We start from the raw sequence: 26,584 nt of genomic DNA on the forward strand, positions 1-26,584 counted from the left end.
TATATTTCTACATATTTATTTAATTAGTACAATATATGACAAGCACAAGTTTAATTTGTGGGCCATACTTCATTATACTATTTGAATTACCCGAGGGCCGTTTCAAAATGGCCCAAGGTAGGTTGGACCCCCCTGCGCCAAGTAATGCGACTTATGCTAACTGTGCTAACTTAGCATCCAGCAGCTTCTATGAGCTGGAGACCCTACTGTACATTCCTATCATACATCTTTGGGGTCTGAACTCCGGGTTAACAACCGGCCTCTCTGATCTGCAGACGGACCGTTAGACGTCGGGGTAAAACTCCGTGTTGACGTCCACGCTGTGCAGGACGCTCTTCTGCTCCGCGGCGGACCTCCTGCTCAACACCTCGGCCGACAGAGAGCGGCTGCTGCCGGACTTCTCCTCGAACCAGCTGTCCAGCGCTCGCTTCCCGTCGAAGTGTGCGATGGGCGGCCCGTTAACGGCCACCGTCAGCAGGTCGTTCATCTGCTCCAGACTCAGCCGCGACCGGTTGTTCTTGCACATTTTCTGCAGAGACGCCCGGCCTTTATCGCAGCAGGAAGTGGAGCCGGGCAGCACCCGGACCGCCTGCAGGACCCGGTTCAGGAGAGGGAAGCGTTGCCTGTACCTGCAGACGTGAACCAGAACCTCCTTGAAGCCGTTCATGCTGAAGTAGTCTGCTTTCAGGTCCTTCCACTCGCCCAACAGGTTGCCCCGTGCCTCCACACCTCTGCAGGGGAGGGACTCCATGTGTTCTAGTATCACCTGGATCTCCTCCTCCCCGTACGCCTGCAGGTCCTCGCGGCTGTGCGGCCAGGTGTTCAGATCCAGAACCCTGCAGGCCTTTGCAAAGGGGCGGCTGTGCAGGTCCAGCCTCTGGGACAGGATGCCCTGGCTCCGGTTGCAGATCTTCTCCCGGATCGACTGGAACTTGGACTCGGCGACGCGCAGGTTCTTCAGAGCGACACCGTTGAAACTCTCCCGGAAGTTCTCTTCAAACTCCTGCAGGTACTCTCCGGGGAAGTCCACCAGCTGGCCGATCTCCAGGATGGCGTCCTCGATCTTGGCCTCCACCTGCGACACCAGGAAGTGGTTTTCCCCCTGGAAGGTGAAGGCCAACCGCGAGAGGACGGCGATGATGTCCAGGAGGAAGTAGATGAGCTTCACTGACTGGTAGTCCAGGAGGAACTGGAGCAGGCTGAGGGCGATGGCGGCGGCGTCGGCCCTCTGCGTCTGGCTGCTGATCTCCTTCAGGTGCGCAACCACCTCCAGGTAGTCTTTGATGAGCGCGTTCAGGACGTTGGGTTCTCCGATGATCCACCGAATGGCTCTGATGTCTCCCAGGAACTCCGTCTCCTCCGACAGAGTTGGAGCGGTGGACCGCAGCTCAGCCATCATGCGGGGGGAGTATCGGTAGAAGCTGAGGAGCTGCTTCAGGTTGGTTTCCAGGTCCTCCAGGCAGGAGAGCTCCTTCCCACTGATAGCGTCCAGAACCTCCAGGTGGGGCCGGTGGATCATGATGGGAAGGCACAGGATCCAGGGGAAGGTCTTCTGCACCGCCACATAGAGGCTGGCTCTCGTTCCTGCCGAGATGTTGGTGCCGTCCACCCCGAGGCCGACCACCAGCAGGTCCTGGAACCTGAGGCCGAGCACGCCAAAGGCTCGGTCCAGCGCCTGCAGGTACCCGTCCACACTGGGCATTCCAAGTCTCTGCAAGGACAGGAACTCCGTGTTCGGGGAGCCCTCGTAGGAGATGAACTGCACGTAGACGGCCACCATGTCCGAGAACAGGTCGTCGTTCTGGGCGTCCATGATGACGCTCAAGAAAGGAGACAGGCGCATCTTCTCGGCCAGGTCTTCCTTCAGCGCGCGGGCAATGTGGTGCAGGAGGATCTGACAGTCTCCGTCGTTCAGGTACTGATCCACCACCTTGAGCTCGCACCTCTTCAGCAGCTCTGCCAGCGGCCGTAGGTCTGAGAAGGGCCGGCCCTCCACGGCCAGGTGATAAGCGGCATTGAAGAGCAGCGTCATGTTCCGGCACATCTCCTCCGTCTTCTCGGGGTGCATGCGCAGCTTGTACAGCTGCAGGCACTTCTTATGCAGGTTGCTCTGGCTGTGCAGCTTGATGGTGTGGATCTTGAACTGCTTGGAGCCCACGATGAAGGCGGAGGTCCGGGACGACGGCACGGTGTACTGCCGGCAGACGTGGCACCACATCTCGTTGAGGGTCGGCGAGTAGCGGAGGAACCAGAACTTCTTCAGCCACTCCTGTTTGAAGCGGCGGATCCGACGGCTTCCCCCCGAGGAAAGCTTCAGCGAATCCTCGGGGGAAATCACAAGATCCACCGCGACCGAGTCGTCAGCCGAGTCCACGTCTGGGTCGTCTTCATCCAGCACCTGAGGGGGCGTTGAGCGCTCCATCCCTGCAGGGAAACACAAACAGGTTTTGATGCCAGCTTTTCATTCATGGAACACTAAGAGGGATATTTGGCCATGTAGAGATTTCAAAATAAAAGCACTGAACAACTGACCGTGAATAAAAGTGTGACCAAGAAATCACTTCAAAATAAAAGCCAATAAGTATTGACATCAAAATAAAAGCCAATAAGTATTGACTTCAAAATAAAAGCCAATAAGTATTGACTTCAAAATAAAAGTCAATAAGTATTGACTTCAAAATAAAAGCCAATAAGTATTGACTTCAAAATAAAAGCCAATAAGTATTGACTTCAAAATAAAAGCCAATAAGTATTGACTTCAAAATAAAAGCATGGAGAACTGACTTCAGAATAAAATACCCTCCCCTATAATAATATATCCCACCTGTAGAGTCCTCTACGGGGCCCTGCTCGGGGTGGGGGGGCTCCTGAGTGGAGGATGTTGGAACGCCCCCCCGCCCTCCTCTGAGTTGGGACAGCTCTTCCTCCAGCTCCACGATCCTCTTCCTCAGTTTCACACAGCTGGAGCAGCTGGAGGTGGACGGCCCCTCCTCTTCCTCCTGCAGGAGAATACACCATTAGTGTGTACTAATACACCTACATACTGCATCAGTGTGTACTCAGTAACCTACATACTACAGTACTGCATCAGTGTGTACTCAGTAACCTACATACTACAGTACTGCATCAGTGTGTACTAATACAGCTACATACTACATCAGTGTGTACTAATACAGCTACATACTACAGTACTGCATCAGTGTGTACTAATACAGCTACATACTACAGTACTGCATCAGTGTGTACTCATTAAGCTACATACTGCATCAGTGTGTACTCATGAACGTACATACTACAGTACTGCATCAGTGTGTACTCAGTAACCTACATACTACAGTACTGCATCAGTGTGTACTCATGAACGTACATACTACAGTACTGCATCAGTGTGTACTCATGAACGTACATACTACAGTACTGCATCAGTGTGTACTAATACAGCTACATACTACAGTACTGCATCAGTGTGTACAAATACAGCTACATACTACAGTACTGCATCAGTGTGTACTCATTAAGCTACATACTACAGTACTGCATCAGTGTGTACTCATTAAGCTACATACTACAGTACTGCATCAGTGTGTACTAATACAGCTACATACTAAAGTACTGCATCAGTGTGTACTCATTAAGCTACATACTACAGTACTGCATCAGTGTGTACTCATTAAGCTACATACTACAGTACTGCATCAGTGTGTACTAATACAGCTACATACTACAGTACTGCATCAGTGTGTACTCATTAAGCTACATACTACAGTACTGCATCAGTGTGTACTAATACAGCTACATACTAAAGTACTGCATCAGTGTGTACTAATTAAGCTACATACTACAGTACTGCATCAGTGTGTACTCATACAGCTACATACTACAGTACTGCATCAGTGTGTACTCATGAACGTACATACTACAGTACTGCATCAGTGTGTACTCATGAACGTACATACTACAGTACTGCATCAGTGTGTACTAATACAGCTACATACTACAGTACTGCATCAGTGTGTACTAATACAGCTACATACTACAGTACTGCATCAGTGTGTACTAATACAGCTACATACTACAGTACTGCATCAGTGTGTACTAATACAGCTACATACTACAGTACTGCATCAGTGTGTACTCAGTAACGTACATACTACAGTACTGCATCAGTGTGTACTAATACAGCTACATACTACAGTACTGCATCAGTGTGTACTAATACAGCTACATACTACAGTACTGCATCAGTGTGTACTAATACAGCTACATACTACAGTACTGCATCAGTGTGTAATCATACAGCTACATACTACAGTACTGCATCAGTGTGTACTCATACAGCTACATACTACAGTACTGCATCAGTGTGTACTAATACAGCTACATACTACAGTACTGCATCAGTGTGTACTAATACAGCTACATACTACAGTACTGCATCAGTGTGTACTCATACAGATACATACTACAGTACTGCATCAGTGTGTACTAATACAGCTACATACTACAGTACTGCATCAGTGTGTACTCATACAGCTACATACTACAGTACTGCATCAGTGTGTACTAATACAGCTACATACTACAGTACTGCATCAGTGTGTACTCATACAGCTACATACTACAGTACTGCATCAGTGTGTACTAATACAGCTACATACTACAGTACTGCATCAGTGTGTACTCATACAGCTACATACTACAGTACTGCATCAGTGTGTACTCATACAGCTACATACTACAGTACTGCATCAGTGTGTACTCATACAGCTACATACTACAGTACTGCATCAGTGTGTACTAATACAGCTACATACTACAGTACTGCATCAGTGTGTACTCATACAGCTACATACTACAGTACTGCATCAGTGTGTACTAATACAGCTACATACTACAGTACTGCATCAGTGTGTACTCATACAGCTACATACTACAGTACTGCATCAGTGTGTACTCATTAAGCTACATACTACAGTACTGCATCAGTGTGTACTCATACAGCTACATACTACAGTACTGCATCAGTGTGTACTCATACAGCTACATACTACAGTACTGCATCAGTGTGTACTAATACAGCTACATACTACAGTACTGCATCAGTGTGTACTAATACAGCTACATACTACAGTACTGCATCAGTGTGTACTCATACAGCTACATACTACAGTACTGCATCAGTGTGTACTCAGTAACGTACATACTACAGTACTGCATCAGTGTGTACTAATACAGCTACATACTACAGTACTGCATCAGTGTGTACTCATACAGCTACATACTACAGTACTGCATCAGTGTGTACTAATACAGCTACATACTACAGTACTGCATCAGTGTGTACTCATACAGCTACATACTACAGTACTGCATCAGTGTGTACTAATACAGCTACATACTACAGTACTGCATCAGTGTGTACTCATACAGCTACATACTACAGTACTGCATCAGTGTGTACTAATACAGCTACATACTACAGTACTGCATCAGTGTGTACTAATACAGCTACATACTACAGTACTGCATCAGTGTGTACTAATACAGCTACATACTACAGTACTGCATCAGTGTGTACTAATACAGCTACATACTACAGTACTGCATCAGTGTGTACTAATACAGCTACATACTACAGTACTGCATCAGTGTGTACTCAGTAACCTACATACTACAGTACTGCATCAGTGTGTACTCATGAACGTACATACTACAGTACTGCATCAGTGTGTACTCATGAACGTACATACTACAGTACTGCATCAGTGTGTACTAATACAGCTACATACTACAGTACTGCATCAGTGTGTACAAATACAGCTACATACTACAGTACTGCATCAGTGTGTACTCATTAAGCTACATACTACAGTACTGCATCAGTGTGTACTCATTAAGCTACATACTACAGTACTGCATCAGTGTGTACTAATACAGCTACATACTAAAGTACTGCATCAGTGTGTACTCATTAAGCTACATACTACAGTACTGCATCAGTGTGTACTCATTAAGCTACATACTACAGTACTGCATCAGTGTGTACTAATACAGCTACATACTACAGTACTGCATCAGTGTGTACTCATTAAGCTACATACTACAGTACTGCATCAGTGTGTACTAATACAGCTACATACTAAAGTACTGCATCAGTGTGTACTAATTAAGCTACATACTACAGTACTGCATCAGTGTGTACTCATACAGCTACATACTACAGTACTGCATCAGTGTGTACTCATGAACGTACATACTACAGTACTGCATCAGTGTGTACTCATGAACGTACATACTACAGTACTGCATCAGTGTGTACTAATACAGCTACATACTACAGTACTGCATCAGTGTGTACTAATACAGCTACATACTACAGTACTGCATCAGTGTGTACTAATACAGCTACATACTACAGTACTGCATCAGTGTGTACTAATACAGCTACATACTACAGTACTGCATCAGTGTGTACTCAGTAACGTACATACTACAGTACTGCATCAGTGTGTACTAATACAGCTACATACTACAGTACTGCATCAGTGTGTACTAATACAGCTACATACTACAGTACTGCATCAGTGTGTACTAATACAGCTACATACTACAGTACTGCATCAGTGTGTAATCATACAGCTACATACTACAGTACTGCATCAGTGTGTACTCATACAGCTACATACTACAGTACTGCATCAGTGTGTACTAATACAGCTACATACTACAGTACTGCATCAGTGTGTACTAATACAGCTACATACTACAGTACTGCATCAGTGTGTACTCATACAGATACATACTACAGTACTGCATCAGTGTGTACTAATACAGCTACATACTACAGTACTGCATCAGTGTGTACTCATACAGCTACATACTACAGTACTGCATCAGTGTGTACTAATACAGCTACATACTACAGTACTGCATCAGTGTGTACTCATACAGCTACATACTACAGTACTGCATCAGTGTGTACTAATACAGCTACATACTACAGTACTGCATCAGTGTGTACTCATACAGCTACATACTACAGTACTGCATCAGTGTGTACTCATACAGCTACATACTACAGTACTGCATCAGTGTGTACTCATACAGCTACATACTACAGTACTGCATCAGTGTGTACTAATACAGCTACATACTACAGTACTGCATCAGTGTGTACTCATACAGCTACATACTACAGTACTGCATCAGTGTGTACTAATACAGCTACATACTACAGTACTGCATCAGTGTGTACTCATACAGCTACATACTACAGTACTGCATCAGTGTGTACTCATACAGCTACATACTACAGTACTGCATCAGTGTGTACTAATACAGCTACATACTACAGTACTGCATCAGTGTGTACTAATACAGCTACATACTACAGTACTGCATCAGTGTGTACTAATACAGCTACATACTACAGTACTGCATCAGTGTGTACTCATACAGCTACATACTACAGTACTGCATCAGTGTGTACTAATACAGCTACATACTACAGTACTGCATCAGTGTGTACTCATTAAGCTACATACTACAGTACTGCATCAGTGTGTACTAATACAGCTACATACTACAGTACTGCATCAGTGTGTACTAATACAGCTACATACTACAGTACTGCATCAGTGTGTACTCATACAGCTACATACTACAGTACTGCATCAGTGTGTACTAATACAGCTACATACTACAGTACTGCATCAGTGTGTACTAATACAGCTACATACTACAGTACTGCATCAGTTTGTACTAATACAGCTACATACTACAGTACTGCATCAGTGTGTACTAATACAGCTACATACTACAGTACTGCATCAGTGTGTACTCATACAGCTACATACTACAGTACTGCATCAGTGTGTACTCAGTAACGTACATACTACAGTACTGCATCAGTGTGTACTAATACAGCTACATACTACAGTACTGCATCAGTGTGTACTAATACAGCTACATACTGAACAGACCCCACCTGAATCTTCTTGATCTGAAGGAGGTGTTTCCCTCCACACTGCTCCTCCTCCTCCTCCTCCTCCTCCTCCTCCTCCTCCTCCTTCAGCTTCAGGACGTCCTTGAAGATGAGGTCTATCTTCCTCCTCTTAAGCTCGGGCTCTTCCTCCTCGGGCTCTTTGCCCTGCAGCACTGACTGAAGGCACGGAGACTTGACGTCCTGCAGGACTCTGTGCAGGGCTTCAGGTCTCCCGGGGTCTGAGACAAGACCAGAAGAAATGTGTGAAGGAAGGAAGGAAGGTCGGTAGGTAGGTACAGTAGGTAGGTAGGTAGGTAGGTAGGTACAGTAGGTAGGTACAGTAGGTAGGTACAGTAGGTAGGTAGGTAGGTACAGTAGGTAGGTAGGTAGGTAGGTACAGTAGGTAGGTAGGTAGGTACAGTAGGTAGGTAGGTAGGTAGGTAGGTAGGTAGGTACAGTAGGTAGGTAGGTAGGTAGGTACAGTAGGTAGGTAGGTAGGTAGGTAGGTACAGTAGGTAGGTAGGTAGGTACAGTAGGTAGGTAGGTAGGTAGGTAGGTACAGTAGGTAGGTAGGTAGTTAGGTAGGTAGGTACAGTAGGTAGGTAGGTAGAGGTAGGTGGTACAGTAGGTAGGTAGGTAGGTAGGTACAGTAGGTAGGTAGGTACAGGTAGGTAGGTACAGTAGGTAGGTAGGTACAGTAGGTAGGTAGGTAGGTACAGTAGGTAGGTAGGTAGGTACAGTAGGTAGGTAGGTACAGTAGGTAGGTAGGTACAGTAGGTAGGTAGGTAGGTAGGTACAGTAGGTAGGTAGGAAGGTAGGTAGGTAGGTAGGTAGGTAGGTAGGTACAGTAGGTAGGTAGGTAGGTAGGTACAGTAGGTAGGTACAGTAGGTAGGTAGGTAGGTACAGTAGGTAGGTACAGTAGGTAGGTAGGTACAGTAGGTAGGTAGGTAGGAAGGTAGGTAGGTAGGTACAGTAGGTAGGTAGGGTAGGTACAGTAGGTAGGTAGGTAGGTAGGTAGGTACAGTAGGTAGGTACAGGTAGGTAGGTAGGTAGGTAGGTACAGTAGGTAGGTACAGTAGGTAGGTAGGTAGGTAGGTGGTAGGTAGGTACAGTAGGTAGGTAGGTACAGTAGGTAGGTACAGTAGGTAGGTACAGTAGGTAGGTAGGTAGGTAGGTACAGTAGGTAGTACAGTAGGTAGGTAGGTAGGTACAGTAGGTAGGTAGGTACAGTAGGTAGGTAGGTACAGTAGGTAGGTAGGTAGGAAGGTAGGTAGGTAGGTACAGTAGGTAGGTAGGTAGGTAGGTAGAGTAGGTAGGTACAGTAGGTAGGTAGGTAGGTAGGTAGGTACAGTAGGTAGGTACAGTAGGTAGGTAGGTAGGTAGGTACAGTAGTAGGTACAGTAGGTAGGTAGGTAGGTAGGTACAGTAGGTAGGTAGGTACAGTAGGTAGGTAGGTACAGTAGGTAGGTACAGTAGGTAGGTAGGTAGGTACAGTAGGTAGGTAGGTAGGGTACAGTAGGTAGGTACAGTAGGTAGGTAGGTAGGTAGGTACAGTAGGTAGGTAGGTAGGTAGGTAGGGTCAGTAGGTAGGTAGTAGGTAGGTAGGTACAGTAGGTAGGTAGGTACAGTAGGTAGGTAGGTAGGTAGGTACGTAGGTACAGTAGGTAGGTAGGTAGGTAGGTACAGTAGGTAGGTAGGTAGGTAGGTACAGTAGGTACAGTAGGTAGGTAGGTACAGTAGGTAGTTACAGTAGGTAGGTAGGTAGGTACAGTAGGTAGGTAGGTACAGTAGGTAGGTAGGTACAGTAGGTAGGTAGGTAGGTAAGTAGGTAGGTAGGTAGGTACAGTAGGTAGGTAGGTAGGTACAGTAGGTAGGTAGGTACAGTAGGTACAGTAGGTAGGTAGGTAGGTAGGTACAGTAGGTAGGTAGGTACAGTAGGTAGGTAGGTAGGTCGGTAGGTAGGTACAGTAGGTAGGTAGGTACAGTAGGTAGGTAGGTAGGTAGGTACAGTACGTAGGTAGGTACAGTAGGTAGGTAGGTACAGTAGGTAGGTAGGTAGGTACAGTAGGTAGGTACAGTAGGTAGGTAGGTAGGTAGGTAGGTAGGTAGGTAGGTACAGTAGGTAGGTAGGTAGGTACAGTAGGTACAGTAGGTAGGTAGGTAGGTAGGTACAGCAGGTAGGTAGGTAGGTAGGTACAGTAGGTAGGTAGGTACAGTAGGTAGGTAGGTAGGTACAGTAGGTAGGTAGGTAGGTACAGTAGGTAGGTAGGTACAGTAGGTAGGTAGGTAGGTAGGTACAGTAGGTAGGTAGGTACAGTAGGTAGGTACAGTAGGTAGGTAGGTACAGTAGGTAGGTAGGTAGGTACAGTAGGTAGGTAGGTACAGTAGGTAGGTAGGTAGGTACAGTAGGTAGGTAGGTACAGTAGGTAGGTAGGTACAGTAGGTAGGTAGGTACAGTAGGTAGGTAGGTAGGTAGGTAGGTAGGTAGGTAGGTACAGTAGGTAGGTAGGTAGGTAGGGTAGGTAGGTACAGTAGGTAGGTAGGTAGGTAGGTAGAGTTATGGAACATTTTCCTAAAATCCTTCCCAATGTTTCCAGCATTGATAAAACTTGATATAATCAAACATTCACCAGTGCTATTTAGTAGCTTTTGGTATATTTAGGAAAATAAAATAAGTTTTTAGGCTTGCTTTATATCAAATATAGTGAAAAATGGGTTGGTCAAAAATATTGGCAATGGCCATTTCTACTGATCATAGTTCCATTGTTGAGGTCTACTAGAACAGATTGACATTGTTCAATGTTCCAAACTCACATTGGTTTCTCATACAGCGTCTCTGTATAGTATGTGTATTCACTCTCTGTCCTACACGCCTTGTTGGAGCTCCTGCCCCCTCCTCCCTGTGAGCCCACTGTGCTCTGATTGGTCAGCTCGCCCACTCTGTTCTGATGAGTCCACCACCGTTACAGCTGAACATCAGTGATTATATGTTACAATAGCCGCGTTCAGACCGGAGTACTTTCACCGTACTTTTCGCGTTTTAGTTCCGTGAGTACCCCTTATGTCGCGTTCACACCAACAATCGTACTTAATCTCGGGTACTTTTACCCCCATTTTTAGAGCCAGCTCAGAGAGCGTACTTTTCTGTGGGTGAAAAGTGCTCCAAAAGTGCCCCAGTGCTGATTGGCTGGCCGAATTGCAAACCACGCCCGTACAACTCTGAAAATGTTGTGTGGAGACGCCATTGTTTTTCCTCGCTACAAAAACACAACGCTCCGTGCGTTGTGTTTGTTTTTGAAAGCAGTTATGGCAAGCATCAAGAAATGATGAGGAGGTGTCGGCGCTTCTGGAGATCTACGCCGAGGAGGCGACCCAGGGAATGCTACTGAAGCCAGTTCGGTAGCTTTCACTCGACCTGGGAATTGTGCACAGCCCCACCGGCTAAAAATAAAGAAACTCGGGCAGGACTACAAACGGCGGATTCAGTGGCCAACGATGACTACCACGACGAAGGTAAAATCAACTAAATGCACTGGGGTTTTAATCTGCACAATAATGGTCTCAGATGTACTTTTATTTGCTCAGTAGATCAAGCTAGCCATGCTAGGCTCCGAGCTAGCTACATCTAGCTAGCTAGATATTCTCGGCCGCTCTGAAAACGTTTTGACTTGTGAATAACTGTGCAGTGTTTCTGTAATTTGCTTCACTAACTTATGGCACTAATCGTGTGTTTCAGGCGAGGATGGACAACTCTCGGGATTGGAAACAAGCGAGCTTTGCATTCTAGATCACAGCGCTAGCTCGTCCTCCTTACCAGCAACCAAACGCAAAGGTACACACACTGTAACTTTGTCTTGAAAGAACGTAGGTAGGTACGTATGTAGGTAGGTAGGTAGGTAGGTACAGTAGGTAGGTAGTAGGTAGGTACAGTAGGTAGGTAGGTAGGTAGGTACAGTAGGTAGGTAGGTACAGTAGGTAGGTAGGTAGGTACAGTAGGTAGGTAGGTAGGTAGGTAGGTACAGTAGGTAGGTACGTAGGTAGGTAGGTACAGTAGGTAGGTAGGTAGGTAGGTACAGTAGGTAGGTAGGTACAGTAGGTAGGTAGGTACAGTAGGTACAGTAGGTAGGTACAGTAGGTAGGTACAGTAGGTAGGTACAGTAGGTAGTAGGTAGGTAGGTACAGTAGGTAGGTAGGTAGGTACAGTAGGTAGGTAGGTAGGTACAGTAGGTAGGTAGGTAGGTAGGTACAGTAGGTAGGTAGGTAGAGTAGGTAGGTAGGTAGGTAGGTACAGTAGGTAGGTAGGTAGGTACAGTAGGTAGGTACAGTAGGTAGGTAGGTACAGTAGGTAGGTACAGTAGGTAGGTAGGTACAGTAGGTAGGTAGGTAGGTAGGTACAGTAGGTAGGTAGGTAGGTAGGTACAGTAGGTACAGTAGGTAGGTACAGTAGGTAGGTACAGTAGGTACAGTAGGTAGGTAGGTAGGTAGGGTAGGTAGGTAGGTACAGTAGGTAGGTACAGTAGGTAGGTAGGTACAGTAGGTAGGTAGGTAGGTACAGTAGGTAGGTAGGTAGGTAGAGTAGGTAGTAGGTAGGTAGGTAGGTAGGTAGGTACAGTAGGTAGGTAGGTAGGTACAGTAGGTAGGTAGGTAGGTACAGTAGGTAGGTAGGTACAGTAGGTAGGTAGGTAGGTACAGTAGGTAGGTAGGTAGGTACAGTAGGTAGGTAGGTAGGTAGGTAGGGTACAGTAGGTAGGTAGGTAGGTAGGTAGGTCGGTCGGTAGGTACAGTAGGTAGGTAGGTAGGTAGGTAGGTAGGTAGAGAGAGTTATGGAACATTTTCCTAAAATCCTTCCCAATGTTTCCAGCATTGATAAAACTTGATATAATCAAACATTCACCAGTGCTATTTAGTAGCTTTTGGTATATTTAGGAAAATAAAATAAGTTTTTAGGCTTGCTTTATATCAAATATAGTGAAAAATGGGTTGGTCAAAAATATTGGCAATGGCCATTTCTACTGATCATAGTTCCATTGTTGAGGTCTACTAGAACAGATTGACATTGTTCAATGTTCCAAACTCACATTGGTTTCTCATACAGCGTCTCTGTATAGTATGTGTATTCACTCTCTGTCCTACACGCCTTGTTGGAGCTCCTGCCCCCCCCTCCCTGTGAGCCCACTGTGCTCTGATTGGTCAGCTCGCCCACTCTGTTCTGATGAGTCCACCACCGTTACAGCTGAACATCAGTGATTATGTGTTACAATAGCCGCGTTCACACCGGAGTACTTTCACCGTACTTTTCGCGTTTTAGTTCCGTGAGTACCCCTTATGTCGCGTTCACACCAACAATAGCCGCGTTCACACCGGAGTACTTTCACCGTACTTTTCGCGTTTTAGTTCCGTGAGTACCCCTTATGTCGCGTTCACACCAAAAATCGTACTTAATCTCGGGTACTTTTACCCCCATTTTTAGAGCCAGCTCAGAGAGCGTACTTTTCTGTGGGTGAAAAGTGCTCCAAAAGTTCCCCAGTGCTGATTGGCTGGGCGAATTGCAAACCACGCCCGTACAACTCTGAAAATGTTGTGTGGAGACGCCATTGTTTTTCCTCGCTACAAAAACACAACGCTCCGTGCGTTGTGTTTGTTTTTGAAAGCAGTTATGGCAAGCATCAAGAAATGATGAGGAGGTGTCGGCGCTTCTGGAGATCTACGCCGAGGACGCGACCCAAGGAATGCTACTGAAGCCAGTTCGGTAGCTTTCACTCGACCTGGGAATTGTGCACAGCCGGCTAAATATAAAGAAACTCAGGCAGGACTACAAACGGCGGATTCAGTGGCCAACGATGACTACCACGATGAAGGTAAAATCAACTACATGCACTGGGGTTTTAATCTGCACAATAATGGTCTCAGATGTACTTTTATTTGCTCAGTAGATCAAGCTAGCCATGCTAGCCATAATAGGCTAACACCGGCCCCGGCTAGCTACATCTAGCTAGCTAGATATTCTCCGCTGTATGAAAACGTTTTGACTTGTGAATAACTGTGCAGTGTTTCTGTAATTTGCTTCACTAACTCATGGCACTAATCGTGTGTTTCAGGCGAGGCTGGACAACTCTCAGGATTGGAAACAAGCGAGCTTTGCATTCTAGATCACAGCGCTAGCTCGTCCTCCTTACCAGCAACCAAACGCAAAGGTACACACACTGTAACTTTGTCTTGAAAGAACGTTACGCATCGAACTGATGTTCACAATCATGTTTATTTCATAATATTCATCATATTTTATGTTTAACTTGCCTCAACAACATTAAACAAAGTTCAAGCATACATGAAGCACTCTTCAAAAAGGAACAATCCTCCGTGTTTGAACCTCTTGAATCGCTGCATAGCCGATTTATTTGGACTGGATTATCCCAGAGGGTCTAAACATTCTTTATAACACAGTTTCAGATTTGTGAAACCTTAATTCTATTTGTGAAAATACAAAAAAGGGAGATTTCAGTGCTTTTTTTACATGTAGACCACATTAGACCAGGTCCTGATCTAAAACCACTATACCTAGACTCATCAAATCTGGACTGGATTATCCCAGAGAGTCAAAAGATTCTTTATAACACAGTTTCAGATTTGTGAAACCTTAATTCTATTAGTGAAAATACAAAAAACACATTCCTAGTATGTTGTAAAACTACATGGCGACTAAGATCTTGTATATTGCTTATTTTCCCCTCTTAGGAAAGTGGACACGGGATGCGAATTTCTTTGACACCGCCCAGGCGTTGGAGGACCGGCGTGCCGTGGTGAATGAGTCGCTGCGTGGAGATCAGATGGTGCTGTTCACCAAGGCCCAGGAAACGGAGGACAAGATGCTCACCTCGATGGAGCGCCAGGCAGAAGTGTTCAAGCAGCAGATGGAGCGCCAGCAGCACCAGGATGAAGTGTGGGCGCTGCGCCATGAGGAAGCGTCGGTGCAGCGGCAGGATGAAGTGTGGGCGCTGCGCCATGAGGAAGCGTCGGCGCAGCGGCAGGATGAGCGACAAACTGCATTTAATAACAGTTTATTTGGTATAGTTTTTGTAAATACTGACACACGACACACAACGTTGCACTAAGGTGTGTATGCTGCTGAGAATATCCCTACACCTGGGACAGTTTATTTTATATTGTTATTACCGTTATGACTTTATTTTATATATAATGTTTACTGACATGTACAACTGACACTTTATTTACATTTAAAATTGTTCTATTTAATGTTATGTCTTGAGAGTGCAATAAAGAAAAACCGACATGGCGATTAAGCTTATTTCTCCTGACACTTTATCTTTTGTGACCTGTGTAGCATCCTATACATCACATGTAAGTGATTATTCTGATACCATCATGTTTCATCAGCGTTATAAACTGGCAAAGCTTTATTTGTCATTATTTATCATCAATGTTGCAACCTTGTGGGGGAATGGCAGGGGCACATACACACATATGATAATTTATATCATTTTAAATATTATTTGACCTAAACTTTTAATTCCCCCCCATTTCACACAACACAACATGGAGTCCACTATGGGCCAAAACTAACATGTATGTTTGCATAGTGTTTATGGCAGACGGATGCAGTGGGTCTCAGGAAGATATATAATAAAGGTGGGTTTGCTGCTGAGACTCCCTACAGCTGGGAGTTTATTTTATATTGTTATTACTGTTATTATATAGTACAACTGACACTTTATTTTATATTGACAATGTTTACTGACATGTACAACTGACATAAACCGACATGGCGATTAAACAGATCCTGTATCAGCCATCCTACGGTGAAACATGGCAGTCATGTGTGCTTTCCGTCGGCCAATCCTTTTCCTAAAGCTTTTGATGCTGAAGAAACTTTGCGATTATAGCATTCGACGTGTGGCGGCTCCGGATTTTTGTCGGACGCCTAATAGGCTCAGGCTCTGGCCGCATTAACGAAGTTACAAAGCTGTATAACATGAGCACAAACAGCACAACTTCAGTCGACTCCATCTCCATCATGTCTGAGGTCGGAAGGTAAACAACAGACAGTATACGCGGGAAGTTTTTCTTCTTCTCTTGTTTTGTAGCGGATTGCAAACAACTTTAAGGTGCTTACCGCCACCTACTGTACTTGTAATCTTCCCTCAGGGAAAAGTACTCCGGTGTGAACGCGATCTGTACTAAGTGCCCTGGGGTTAAAAGCGCCAGGGCTCTTAGTGCCGGAACTAAGTACAGGAAAGTACTTGGTGTGAACGCGGCTAATGGCGTTTGTTAGCAACCAGGAAATGACACCAGTAATGACAAACAGATGAGAATGCTGCGTGGGGTCTGGGTGCCGTGTTGGCGGGACGTTGGGGGGCTCGCTGCTCCGCCCTTTGAGGCTCGAGGAGCGGACAGTGTGAGCTGGATTACTGGGGTCGTTTCCTGGTTGCTGCGTGGGGTCTGCGAGACAGAGAGACACAGCGAAACCCAGCCTGAACTCAGCCTGGCTGTGAGTCTGTGTGTGCGCTGTTAAACTAAACAGCTGAGTTCAGGCTGAGAAAAGATAAGGGTGAGTCTTAGGCGCCGTTTACACGAGGAGAAAACTGCTTGTATCTGCATAGTTTCGCGTGCGTATAGCCCTATTATTTACACGAGGCCGATAGAAACTGACCCCACAAACGATAACGGGTCCCAAGGTGGATAGATTTGCAAACGAAACGCTCTGGGGGGTCAACCGAGTCCGTGTAATCACCTCTATACGAATATTTCCTGAAAAAATAGCGATAGCCCCGCCTCTCCCCGCCTCTCCTGCTCACTGCTGTAGCATGGCTGTGTTAATTAAACGCACAAGGGGTTCTTGAATGAAATAATATTATAAAAGGCAAACCAGAATTGTTAACGCCCAATATACTCCTTAAACAAAATAAACAGAGTCAGATTTCATGCATTGATCCATTATATTGACAAAGGAGGATCTCACCCGGTGTTTGTAGAGAATATCTCTCTGAGCGAGTCCTCTCCACGGAGACATGCTCCTCCTCCTGTCAGTAGCTACTGCTAGTGCTACTGCTACTGACCATGCTACAGATATTAGTGCAAAAATATACAGCTCCTCTACCACAACCATCAGCAACAAGTGGACATGGAGAATTACATGAACTACATGTTGCTAAATCCACGGTGGGGCTTAAACAGAAGGGTAGCCATGGCAACATTGCTGCGGGGGCTGCTGCGGCTGCTCTTCTTCGCTGCTTTTGGTGTATTTTGGCGGAAGTTACAGCGCCACTTACAGTCCCGGCATATGTACTACAGCGTTTCCAGCGGTCTCGTTTGAACAGACACGTTAAATGAAACGAATGCATGTGAACGGAAGACTTTTTTGAATACGCATACTGTGCATAAACGCAAACGGTCCCGTGTGAGCGGGGCCTTAGATGTGACCCTGGTTCTTGTTGAGAGGTCAACTGAATATATGAACTCACCCCAGAGGTCAGGGGACGGCTCGCTCATCCTGCAGACATCCTGCAGACATCAGACGCTCATCCTGCACACACATGGCATTATTAAGGGATATTCTGAACAGTATTGGGAAGAATTCAGATACAAATAAAAAAGAAATTATGAGAAAAAGTCAAATTCTAAGTTAATGAACATTTGAAAAAAAAAGTGACATTTTGAAAAAACTTGAAAGTCTGAGAACAAAGTGTAATTGTTAAGTCAAGGTGAAAGTACGAGGAAAGAAATTCAAATGAGGAAAAAAGCCTAACTCTGAAAAAAGGGTTATTTTCTGAGAATAATTCTTTATGTCAAATGTGAAGAAAAAAGTGACATTCGGATGTGTTGTTGATAAACAAATATAATATATTGCATCTAATTTATTTATTATTTACTGTTACAAGAATCATTATTTTATTTCACATTGAATTTTACATTCTATTTTTAGCTTGTTCTGTTTTACATAGAACTTCAATATCTGTTCACTTCTGCATCTACTCTATCACATCTCTACTTCAGACGCTTCAGGTGTTTAAAGAGTCCCTCAGTCTGCTCTATCACATCTCTACTTCAGACGCTTCAGGTGTTTAAAGAGTCCCTCAGTCTGCTCTATCACATCTCTACTTCAGACGCTTCAGGTGTTTAAAGAGTCCCTCAGTCTGCTCTATCACATCTCTACTTCAGACGCTTCAGGTGTTTAAAGAGTCCCTCAGTCTGCTCTATCACATCTCTACTTCAGACGCTTCAGGTGTTTAAAGAGTCCCTCAGTCTGCTCTATCACATCTCTACTTCAGACGCTTCAGGTGTTTAAAGAGTCCCTCAGTCTGCTCTATCACATCTCTACTTCAGACGCTTCAGGTGTTTAAAGAGTCCCTCAGTCTGCATCACAATCTGCTCTATCACATCTCTACTTCAGACGCTTCTGGTGTTTAAAGAGTCCCTCAGTCTGCATCACAATCTACTCTATCACATCTCTACTTCAGACGCTTCAGGTGTTTAAAGAGTCCCTCAGTCTGCATCACAATCTACTCTATCACATCTCTACTTCAGACGCTTCTGGTGTTTAAAGAGTCCCTCAGTCTGCATCACAATCTACTCTATCACATCTCTACTTCAGACGCTTCTGGTGTTTAAAGAGTCCCTCAGTCTGCATCACAATCTGCTCTATCACATCTCTACTTCAGACGCTTCAGGTGTTTAAAGAGTCCCTCAGTCTGCATCACAATCTACTCTATCACATCTCTACTTCAGACGCTTCAGGTGTTTAAAGAGTCCCTCAGTCTGCATCACAATCTGCTCTATCACATCTCTACTTCAGACGCTTCAGGTGTTTAAAGAGTCCCTCAGTCTGCATCACAATCTACTCTATCACATCTCTACTTCAGACGCTTCTGGTGTTTAAAGAGTCCCTCAGTCTGCTCTATCACATCTCTACTTCAGACGCTTCAGGTGTTTAAAGAGTCCCTCAGTCTGCTCTATCACATCTCTACTTCAGACGCTTCAGGTGTTTAAAGAGTCCCTCAGTCTGCATCACAATCTACTCTATCACATCTCTACTTCAGACGCTTCAGGTGTTTAAAGAGTCCCTCAGTCTGCTCTATCACATCTCTACTTCAGACGCTTCAGGTGTTTAAAGAGTCCCTCAGTCTGCTCTATCACATCTCTACTTCAGACGCTTCAGGTGTTTAAAGAGTCCCTCAGTCTGCATCACAATCTACTCTATCACATCTCTACTTCAGACGCTTCAGGTGTTTAAAGAGTCCCTCAGTCTGCATCACAATCTACTCTATCACATCTCTACTTCAGACGCTTCAGGTGTTTAAAGAGTCCCTCAATCTGCATCACAATCTACTCTATCACATCTCTACTTCAGACGCTTCAGGTGTTTAAAGAGTCCCTCAGTCTGCATCACAATCTACTCTATCACATCTCTACTTCAGGCGCTTCAGGTGTTTAAAGAGTCCCTCAGTCTGCATCACAATCTACTCTATCACATCTCTACTTCAGACGCTTCAGGTGTTTAAAGAGTCCCTCAGTCTGCTCTATCACATCTCTACTTCAGACGCTTCAGGTGTTTAAAGAGTCCCTCAGTCTGCTCTATCACATCTCTACTTCAGACGCTTCAGGTGTTTAAAGAGTCCCTCAGTCTGCTCTATCACATCTCTACTTCAGACGCTTCAGGTGTTTAAAGAGTCCCTCAGTCTGCTCTATCACATCTCTACTTCAGACGCTTCAGGTGTTTAAAGAGTCCCTCAGTCTGCTCTATCACATCTCTACTTCAGACGCTTCAGGTGTTTAAAGAGTCCCTCAGTCTGCATCACAATCTACTCTATCACATCTCTACTTCAGGCGCTTCAGGTGTTTAAAGAGTCCCTCAGTCTGCATCACAATCTACTCTATCACATCTCTACTTCAGACGCTTCAGGTGTTTAAAGAGTCCCTCAGTCTGCTCTATCACATCTCTACTTCAGACGCTTCAGGTGTTTAAAGAGTCCCTCAGTCTGCTCTATCACATCTCTACTTCAGACGCTTCAGGTGTTTAAAGAGTCCCTCAGTCTGCTCTATCACATCTCTACTTCAGACGCTTCAGGTGTTTAAAGAGTCCCTCAGTCTGCTCTATCACATCTCTACTTCAGACGCTTCAGGTGTTTAAAGAGTCCCTCAGTCTGCTCTATCACATCTCTACTTCAGACGCTTCAGGTGTTTAAAGAGTCCCTCAGTCTGCATCACAATCTACTCTATCACATCTCTACTTCAGACGCTTCAGGTGTTTAAAGAGTCCCTCAGTCTGCTCTATCACATCTCTACTTCAGACGCTTCAGGTGTTTAAAGAGTCCCTCAGTCTGCATCACAATCTGCTCTATCACATCTCTACTTCAGACGCTTCTGGTGTTTAAAGAGTCCCTCAGTCTGCATCACAATCTACTCTATCACATCTCTACTTCAGACGCTTCAGGTGTTTAAAGAGTCCCTCAGTCTGCATCACAATCTACTCTATCACATCTCTACTTCAGACGCTTCTGGTGTTTAAAGAGTCCCTCAGTCTGCATCACAATCTACTCTATCACATCTCTACTTCAGACGCTTCTGGTGTTTAAAGAGTCCCTCAGTCTGCATCACAATCTGCTCTATCACATCTCTACTTCAGACGCTTCAGGTGTTTAAAGAGTCCCTCAGTCTGCATCACAATCTACTCTATCACATCTCTACTTCAGACGCTTCAGGTGTTTAAAGAGTCCCTCAGTCTGCATCACAATCTGCTCTATCACATCTCTACTTCAGACGCTTCAGGTGTTTAAAGAGTCCCTCAGTCTGCATCACAATCTACTCTATCACATCTCTACTTCAGACGCTTCTGGTGTTTAAAGAGTCCCTCAGTCTGCATCACAATCTACTCTATCACATCTCTACTTCAGACGCTTCAGGTGTTTAAAGAGTCCCTCAGTCTGCATCACAATCTACTCTATCACATCTCTACTTCAGACGCTTCTGGTGTTTAAAGAGTCCCTCAGTCTGCTCTATCACATCTCTACTTCAGACGCTTCAGGTGTTTAAAGAGTCCCTCAGTCTGCTCTATCACATCTCTACTTCAGACGCTTCAGGTGTTTAAAGAGTCCCTCAGTCTGCATCACAATCTACTCTATCACATCTCTACTTCAGACGCTTCAGGTGTTTAAAGAGTCCCTCAGTCTGCTCTATCACATCTCTACTTCAGACGCTTCAGGTGTTTAAAGAGTCCCTCAGTCTGCTCTATCACATCTCTACTTCAGACGCTTCAGGTGTTTAAAGAGTCCCTCAGTCTGCATCACAATCTACTCTATCACATCTCTACTTCAGACGCTTCAGGTGTTTAAAGAGTCCCTCAATCTGCATCACAATCTACTCTATTACATCTCTACTTCAGACGCTTCAGGTGTTTAAAGAGTCCCTCAGTCTGCTCTATCACATCTCTACTTCAGACGCTTCAGGTGTTTAAAGAGTCCCTCAGTCTGCATCACAATCTACTCTATCACATCTCTACTTCAGACGCTTCAGGTGTTTAAAGAGTCCCTCAATCTGCATCACAATCTACTCTATCACATCTCTACTTCAGGCGCTTCAGGTGTTTAAAGAGTCCCTCAGTCTGCATCACAATCTACTCTATCACATCTCTACTTCAGACGCTTCAGGTGTTTAAAGAGTCCCTCAGTCTGCTCTATCACATCTCTACTTCAGACGCTTCAGGTGTTTAAAGAGTCCCTCAGTCTGCTCTATCACATCTCTACTTCAGACGCTTCAGGTGTTTAAAGAGTCCCTCAGTCTGCTCTATCACATCTCTACTTCAGACGCTTCAGGTGTTTAAAGAGTCCCTCAGTCTGCTCTATCACATCTCTACTTCAGACGCTTCAGGTGTTTAAAGAGTCCCTCAGTCTGCTCTATCACATCTCTACTTCAGACGCTTTAGGTGTTTAAAGAGTCCCTCAGTCTGCTCTATCACATCTCTACTTCAGACGCTTCAGGTGTTTAAAGAGTCCCTCAGTCTGCTCTATCACATCTCTACTTCAGACGCTTTAGGTGTTTAAAGAGTCCCTCAGTCTGCTCTATCACATCTCTACTTCAGACGCTTCAGGTGTTTAAAGAGTCCCTCAGTCTGCATCACAATCTGCTCTATCACATCTCTACTTCAGACGCTTCAGGTGTTTAAAGAGTCCCCAGTCTGCTCTATCACATCTCTACTTCAGACGCTTCAGGTGTTTAAAGAGTCCCTCAGTCTGCTCTATCACATCTCTACTTCAGACGCTTCAGGTGTTTAAAGAGTCCCTCAGTCTGCATCACAATCTGCTCTATCACATCTCTACTTCAGACGCTTCAGGTGTTTTAAAGAGTCCCTCAGTCTGCTCTATCACATCTCTACTTCAGACGCTTCAGGTGTTTAAAGAGTCCCTCAGTCTGCATCACAATCTGCTCTATCACATCTCTACTTCAGACGCTTCAGGTGTTTAAAGAGTCCCTCAATCTGCTCTATCACATCTCTACTTCAGACGCTTCAGGTGTTTAAAGAGTCCCTCAGTCTGCTCTATCACATCTCTAGTTCAGACGCTTCAGGTGTTTAAAGAGTCCCTCAGTCTGCATCACAGTCTGCTCTATCACATCTCTACTTCAGACGCTTCAGGTGTTTAAAGAGTCCCTCAGTCTGCATCACAGTCTGCTCTATCACATCTCTACTTCAGACGCTTCAGGTGTTTAAAGAGTCCCTCAGTCTGCATCACAATCTGCTCTATTACCAGTGGCGACTGGTCATTAGGGGCAGGTGGGGCAGGTGGGGCCAGCTTCATGCTACTCGCCTATTGAACCATTTTGAGCCATGTGGGACAAAACCCGATCATGCCCCTCCCTCTCACTGTCTAAGTGAACGGTGACTGTAAAAACGACACTGCGCATGCTCAGAGTATTTTTCTATTTAATGTGTGTGGCAAAAAAATAATGACCATGGGGCACTGAGCTGCCATCCCCACCATACGGAGAGACAGCAAGCGCATTTCGTGGCATCTGCAGGCAGTGGCAAGTACTTGCCACAGATGCCACAACTTGCCGAGGCATCTGCCGCTGCTGAACGGGAGTTGCCACAAGATGCCAGAAGGTTTACGGTAGCTGCCACTCGCCTTCCGTGGCAAATGCTGCTATTTAAACCCATATTTATCGTGTAAAATGTCGCTGTTTAGGCATGACCAGTGGTGTAGTGGGCGTTGGACGCGGGGGGTACGCCGTACCCCCACTTATTTGAAGCATGCATTTTTTTAATAGTCTAATAAATATAAAATCATTGCCTCAGTTGCAAGTATGTATTTGTTGTAATAATGACGAAAACATAATAGGCAGATTTCACAGTAGTTGTAATAAAAACGTGGCTCAAGCATTTATGCAACTTGATTTGAAGCGTGTGTGTGTGAGGGGCAGCACCGTGTGTGTTTAGGGTGAACAGATGTCCCGCTGTGTGCGGAACTGTCACTGCACACACAGCATCTTTATTATTTGTCCCGAGTACCACGAAATTAAGACTATGTCCCGCATTTGAGTGACAGTCGCGCAGAAAGGCCGGATCGGTTCGCTGACGGCCGACACCGCCCTATATTATTATATTTATATTATATTTTAAACGGCATCATGTAAGCTGCGCTGACAGGCGACACAGAGGTCCACAGTGTACAGTACTTGAGTATATATACTTAGTTAGCCTATTTCCCACCTCTGGTCAACCAGAGGTCAATCATTGTTGTTGATGTCAATAAATTGTCTTTATTCACTTATAATATATCTTGAGTATTATCATAAAAATAGCACGTTTATTTATTTTAACAAACCACGTTCTCCAAGTAAAATCTAATAGAAATTATAATGTTTAATCTTTTTGAAAAATAGAGATCGCACATCAGTCCTGTGTACAGGTCAGTTCGATAAAGTCATGCCTAAACAGCGACATTTTACACGATAAATACGGGTTTAAACAGCAGCATTTGCCACGGAAGGCGAGTGGCAGCTACCGTAAACCTTCTCTTACTCTGGCATCTTGTGGCAACTCCCGTTCAGCAGCGGCAGATGCCTCGGCAAGTTGTGGCATCTGTGGCAAGTTGTGACATCTGTGGCAAGTTGTGGCATCTGTGGCAAGTTGTGGCATGTTGTGGCAAGTTGTGGCATCTGTGGCAAGTTGTGGCATCTGTGGCAAGTTGTGGCATCTGTGGCAAGTTGTGGCAAGTTGTGGCATCTGTGGCAAGTTGTGGCATGTTGTGGCAAGTTGTGGCATCTGTGGCAAGTTGTGGCATGTTGTGGCATGTTGTGGCAAGTTGTGGCATCTGTGGCAAGTTGTGGCATGTTGTGGCATCTGTGGCAAGTTGTGGCAAGTTGTGGCATCTGTGGCAAGTTGTGGCATCTGTGGCAAGTTGTGGCATCTGTGGCAAGTTGTGGCATCTGTGGCAAGTTGTGGCATGTTGTGGCAAGTTGTGGCATCTGTGGCAAGTTGTGGCATGTTGTGGCATGTTGTGGCAAGTTGTGGCAAGTTGTGGCATCTGTGGCAAGTTGTGGCATGTTGTGGCATCTGTGGCAAGTTGTGGCATCTGTGGCAAGTTGTGGCATCTGTGGCAAGTTGTGGCATCTGTGGCAAGTTGTGGCATCTGTGGCAAGTTGTGGCATGTTGTGGCAAGTTGTGGCATGTTGTGGCAAGTTGTGGCATCTGTGGCAAGTTGTGGCATGTTGTGGCATGTTGTGGCATCTGTGGCAAGTTGTGGCATCTGTGGCAAGTTGTGGCATCTGTGGCAAGTTGTGGCATCTGTGGCAAGTTGTGGCATCTGTGGCAAGTTGTGGCATGTTGTGGCAAGTTGTGGCAAGTTGTGGCAAGTTGTGGCATCTGTGGCAAGTTGTGGCATGTTGTGGCATCTGTGGCAAGTTGTGGCATCTGTGGCAAGTTGTGGCATCTGTGGCAAGTTGTGGCATCTGTGGCAAGTTGTGGCATGTTGTGGCATGTGGTGGCATGTTGTGGCATCTGTGGCAAGTTGTGGCATCTGTGGCATATGCCGGAAGTACTTGCCACTGCCTGCAGATGCCACGAAATGAGCCAGGCCCTACTGACCATACATCATCTCACATCATTCAGAGCTGATTGACTGTAAGTTTGTCCAGAAGGATAGGCAAATGGACTTCATCTTCAAGTCAAGGTAAGACCACCATTTGATTGAAAATGGGATCTTACTAAGAGAGAACAATCCAATATTTAACTGATAAAATTACATTTTTTGGGTATCTTTTTGTTGAACTGTCTGTTTAAAATTAATCGAAACATCAGACAAAAAAAGCTTTTGAAAATAATAGAATATTTTGATTTAGGTCCAAATATAATATTCGTAAACCTGAAGAGTCAGAGCCTCAGCAGCCATGAACCTCACTGCAGAAGCTTATAAACATCTACGTTTTTTGTGCCCCACCACTTTTGTACATATAAAAACGCCACTGTCTATTACATCTCTACTTCAGACGCTTCTGGTGTTTAAAGAGTTTCTGCGCCATGACTCCTGCAGACATCCTGCTGGCGAGCTGCCTGATCTTAGGAAGCCATGTCCGTGGCCACAGTGGCTACCGACACACACACACACACACACACTCCGATACACATACACACCGACATACAGACACACACCGACACACACACCCACCTCCGGAGCCCGGCGCGGACCTGCAGGCTGCCCGCCGCGGAGCCTCAATCTCCGGGTGAATCTCTGCAGGACTCAGTCGCCTCTTCTTCCTCTTCTTCTTCTTCTTCTTCTTCTTCTCTTCTTTAATGGCGAATCGCTTCCACTTGGAGCATATATCGCCACCTACTGTTGATTTATTTCATGTCCATGCTAAATCTTTGTCCTCAGACCAGTGCTATTGAGGAACTTGAAGATCAGCTTGTTAACTTCATTTCTTGATTTACTTTCGTATATTGCCTTGAAATCCATGTCCTTGATGTTGAGTTGTTCCAGTGCAGTTTTCAGAATGAGTCTTTGTCTGTTATAATCCGGGCAGCTAAAAAATACATGATGTATGTCTCTGGTTGTTGGCAACCATCACAATTGCCATTTGGATGTTTTCCAATCAGATGCAGTGATGAGTTTAATCCAGAGTGACCCAATGTGATCCTGCTGTTAATGCTCTGTTCTCTTCTACTACTCCCCCAAGTGCTTCCCATTCCTACTTAGTACTTATTTGTGTTCAACATGTAAGAAGTAGAAAGTACAGGTATTTGGGTTCAACATGTGAGAAGTAGAAAGTACAGGTATTTGGGTTCAACATGTAAGAAGTAGAAAGTACAGGTATTTGGGTTCAACATGTAAAAAGTAGAAAGTACAGGTATTTGGGTTCAACATGTAAGAAGTAGAAAGTACAGGTATTTGTGTTCAACATGTGAGAAGTAGAAAGTACAGGTATTTGGGTTCAACATGTAAGAAGTAGAAAGTACAGGTATTTGGGTTCAACATGTAAAAAGTAGAAAGTACAGGTATTTGGGTTCAACATGTAAGAAGTAGAAAGTACAGGTATTTGTGTTCAACATGTAAGAAGTAGAAAGTACAGGTATTTGTGTTCAACATGTAAGA

The 26,584-nt window shown here is 45.1% G+C and overlaps 1 protein-coding gene across 1 annotated transcript; it reads right to left on the reverse strand.

Moving 5' to 3' along the window:
* prdm11 (PR domain containing 11) lies at positions 1-25,777 on the reverse strand. The gene is made up of 5 exons (XM_034148315.1): positions 25,661-25,777; positions 17,465-17,526; positions 7,988-8,223; positions 2,825-2,999; positions 1-2,424 (listed from the first exon to the last, which is right to left on the reverse strand). Exons 2-5 carry the CDS (start codon positions 17,490-17,492, stop codon positions 284-286), a joined length of 2,580 nt encoding a protein of 859 aa, XP_034004206.1. The 5' UTR covers positions 17,493-17,526; positions 25,661-25,777; the 3' UTR covers positions 1-283.
* Between the last annotated feature and the right edge of the window lie 807 nt (positions 25,778-26,584).

The sequence above is a fragment of the Trematomus bernacchii genome, unplaced genomic scaffold (genome assembly GCF_902827165.1).
Source record: "Trematomus bernacchii unplaced genomic scaffold, fTreBer1.1, whole genome shotgun sequence".
NCBI classification, from domain to species: domain Eukaryota; kingdom Metazoa; phylum Chordata; class Actinopteri; order Perciformes; family Nototheniidae; genus Trematomus; species Trematomus bernacchii.

Excerpts from the sequence above, each read along its gene's own strand:
- prdm11 (XM_034148315.1), bottom strand. The coding sequence starts at position 17,492 with ATGAGCGAGCCGTCCCCTGACCTCTGGG. Across the intron at positions 3,000-7,987 it reads TTCAGATCAAGAAGATTCAG|GAGGAAGAGGAGGGGCCGTC; the intron begins GTGGGGTCTGTT and ends ATTCTCCTGCAG. Across the intron at positions 2,425-2,824 it reads CCCCGTAGAGGACTCTACAG|GGATGGAGCGCTCAACGCCC; the intron begins GTGGGATATATT and ends GTTTCCCTGCAG.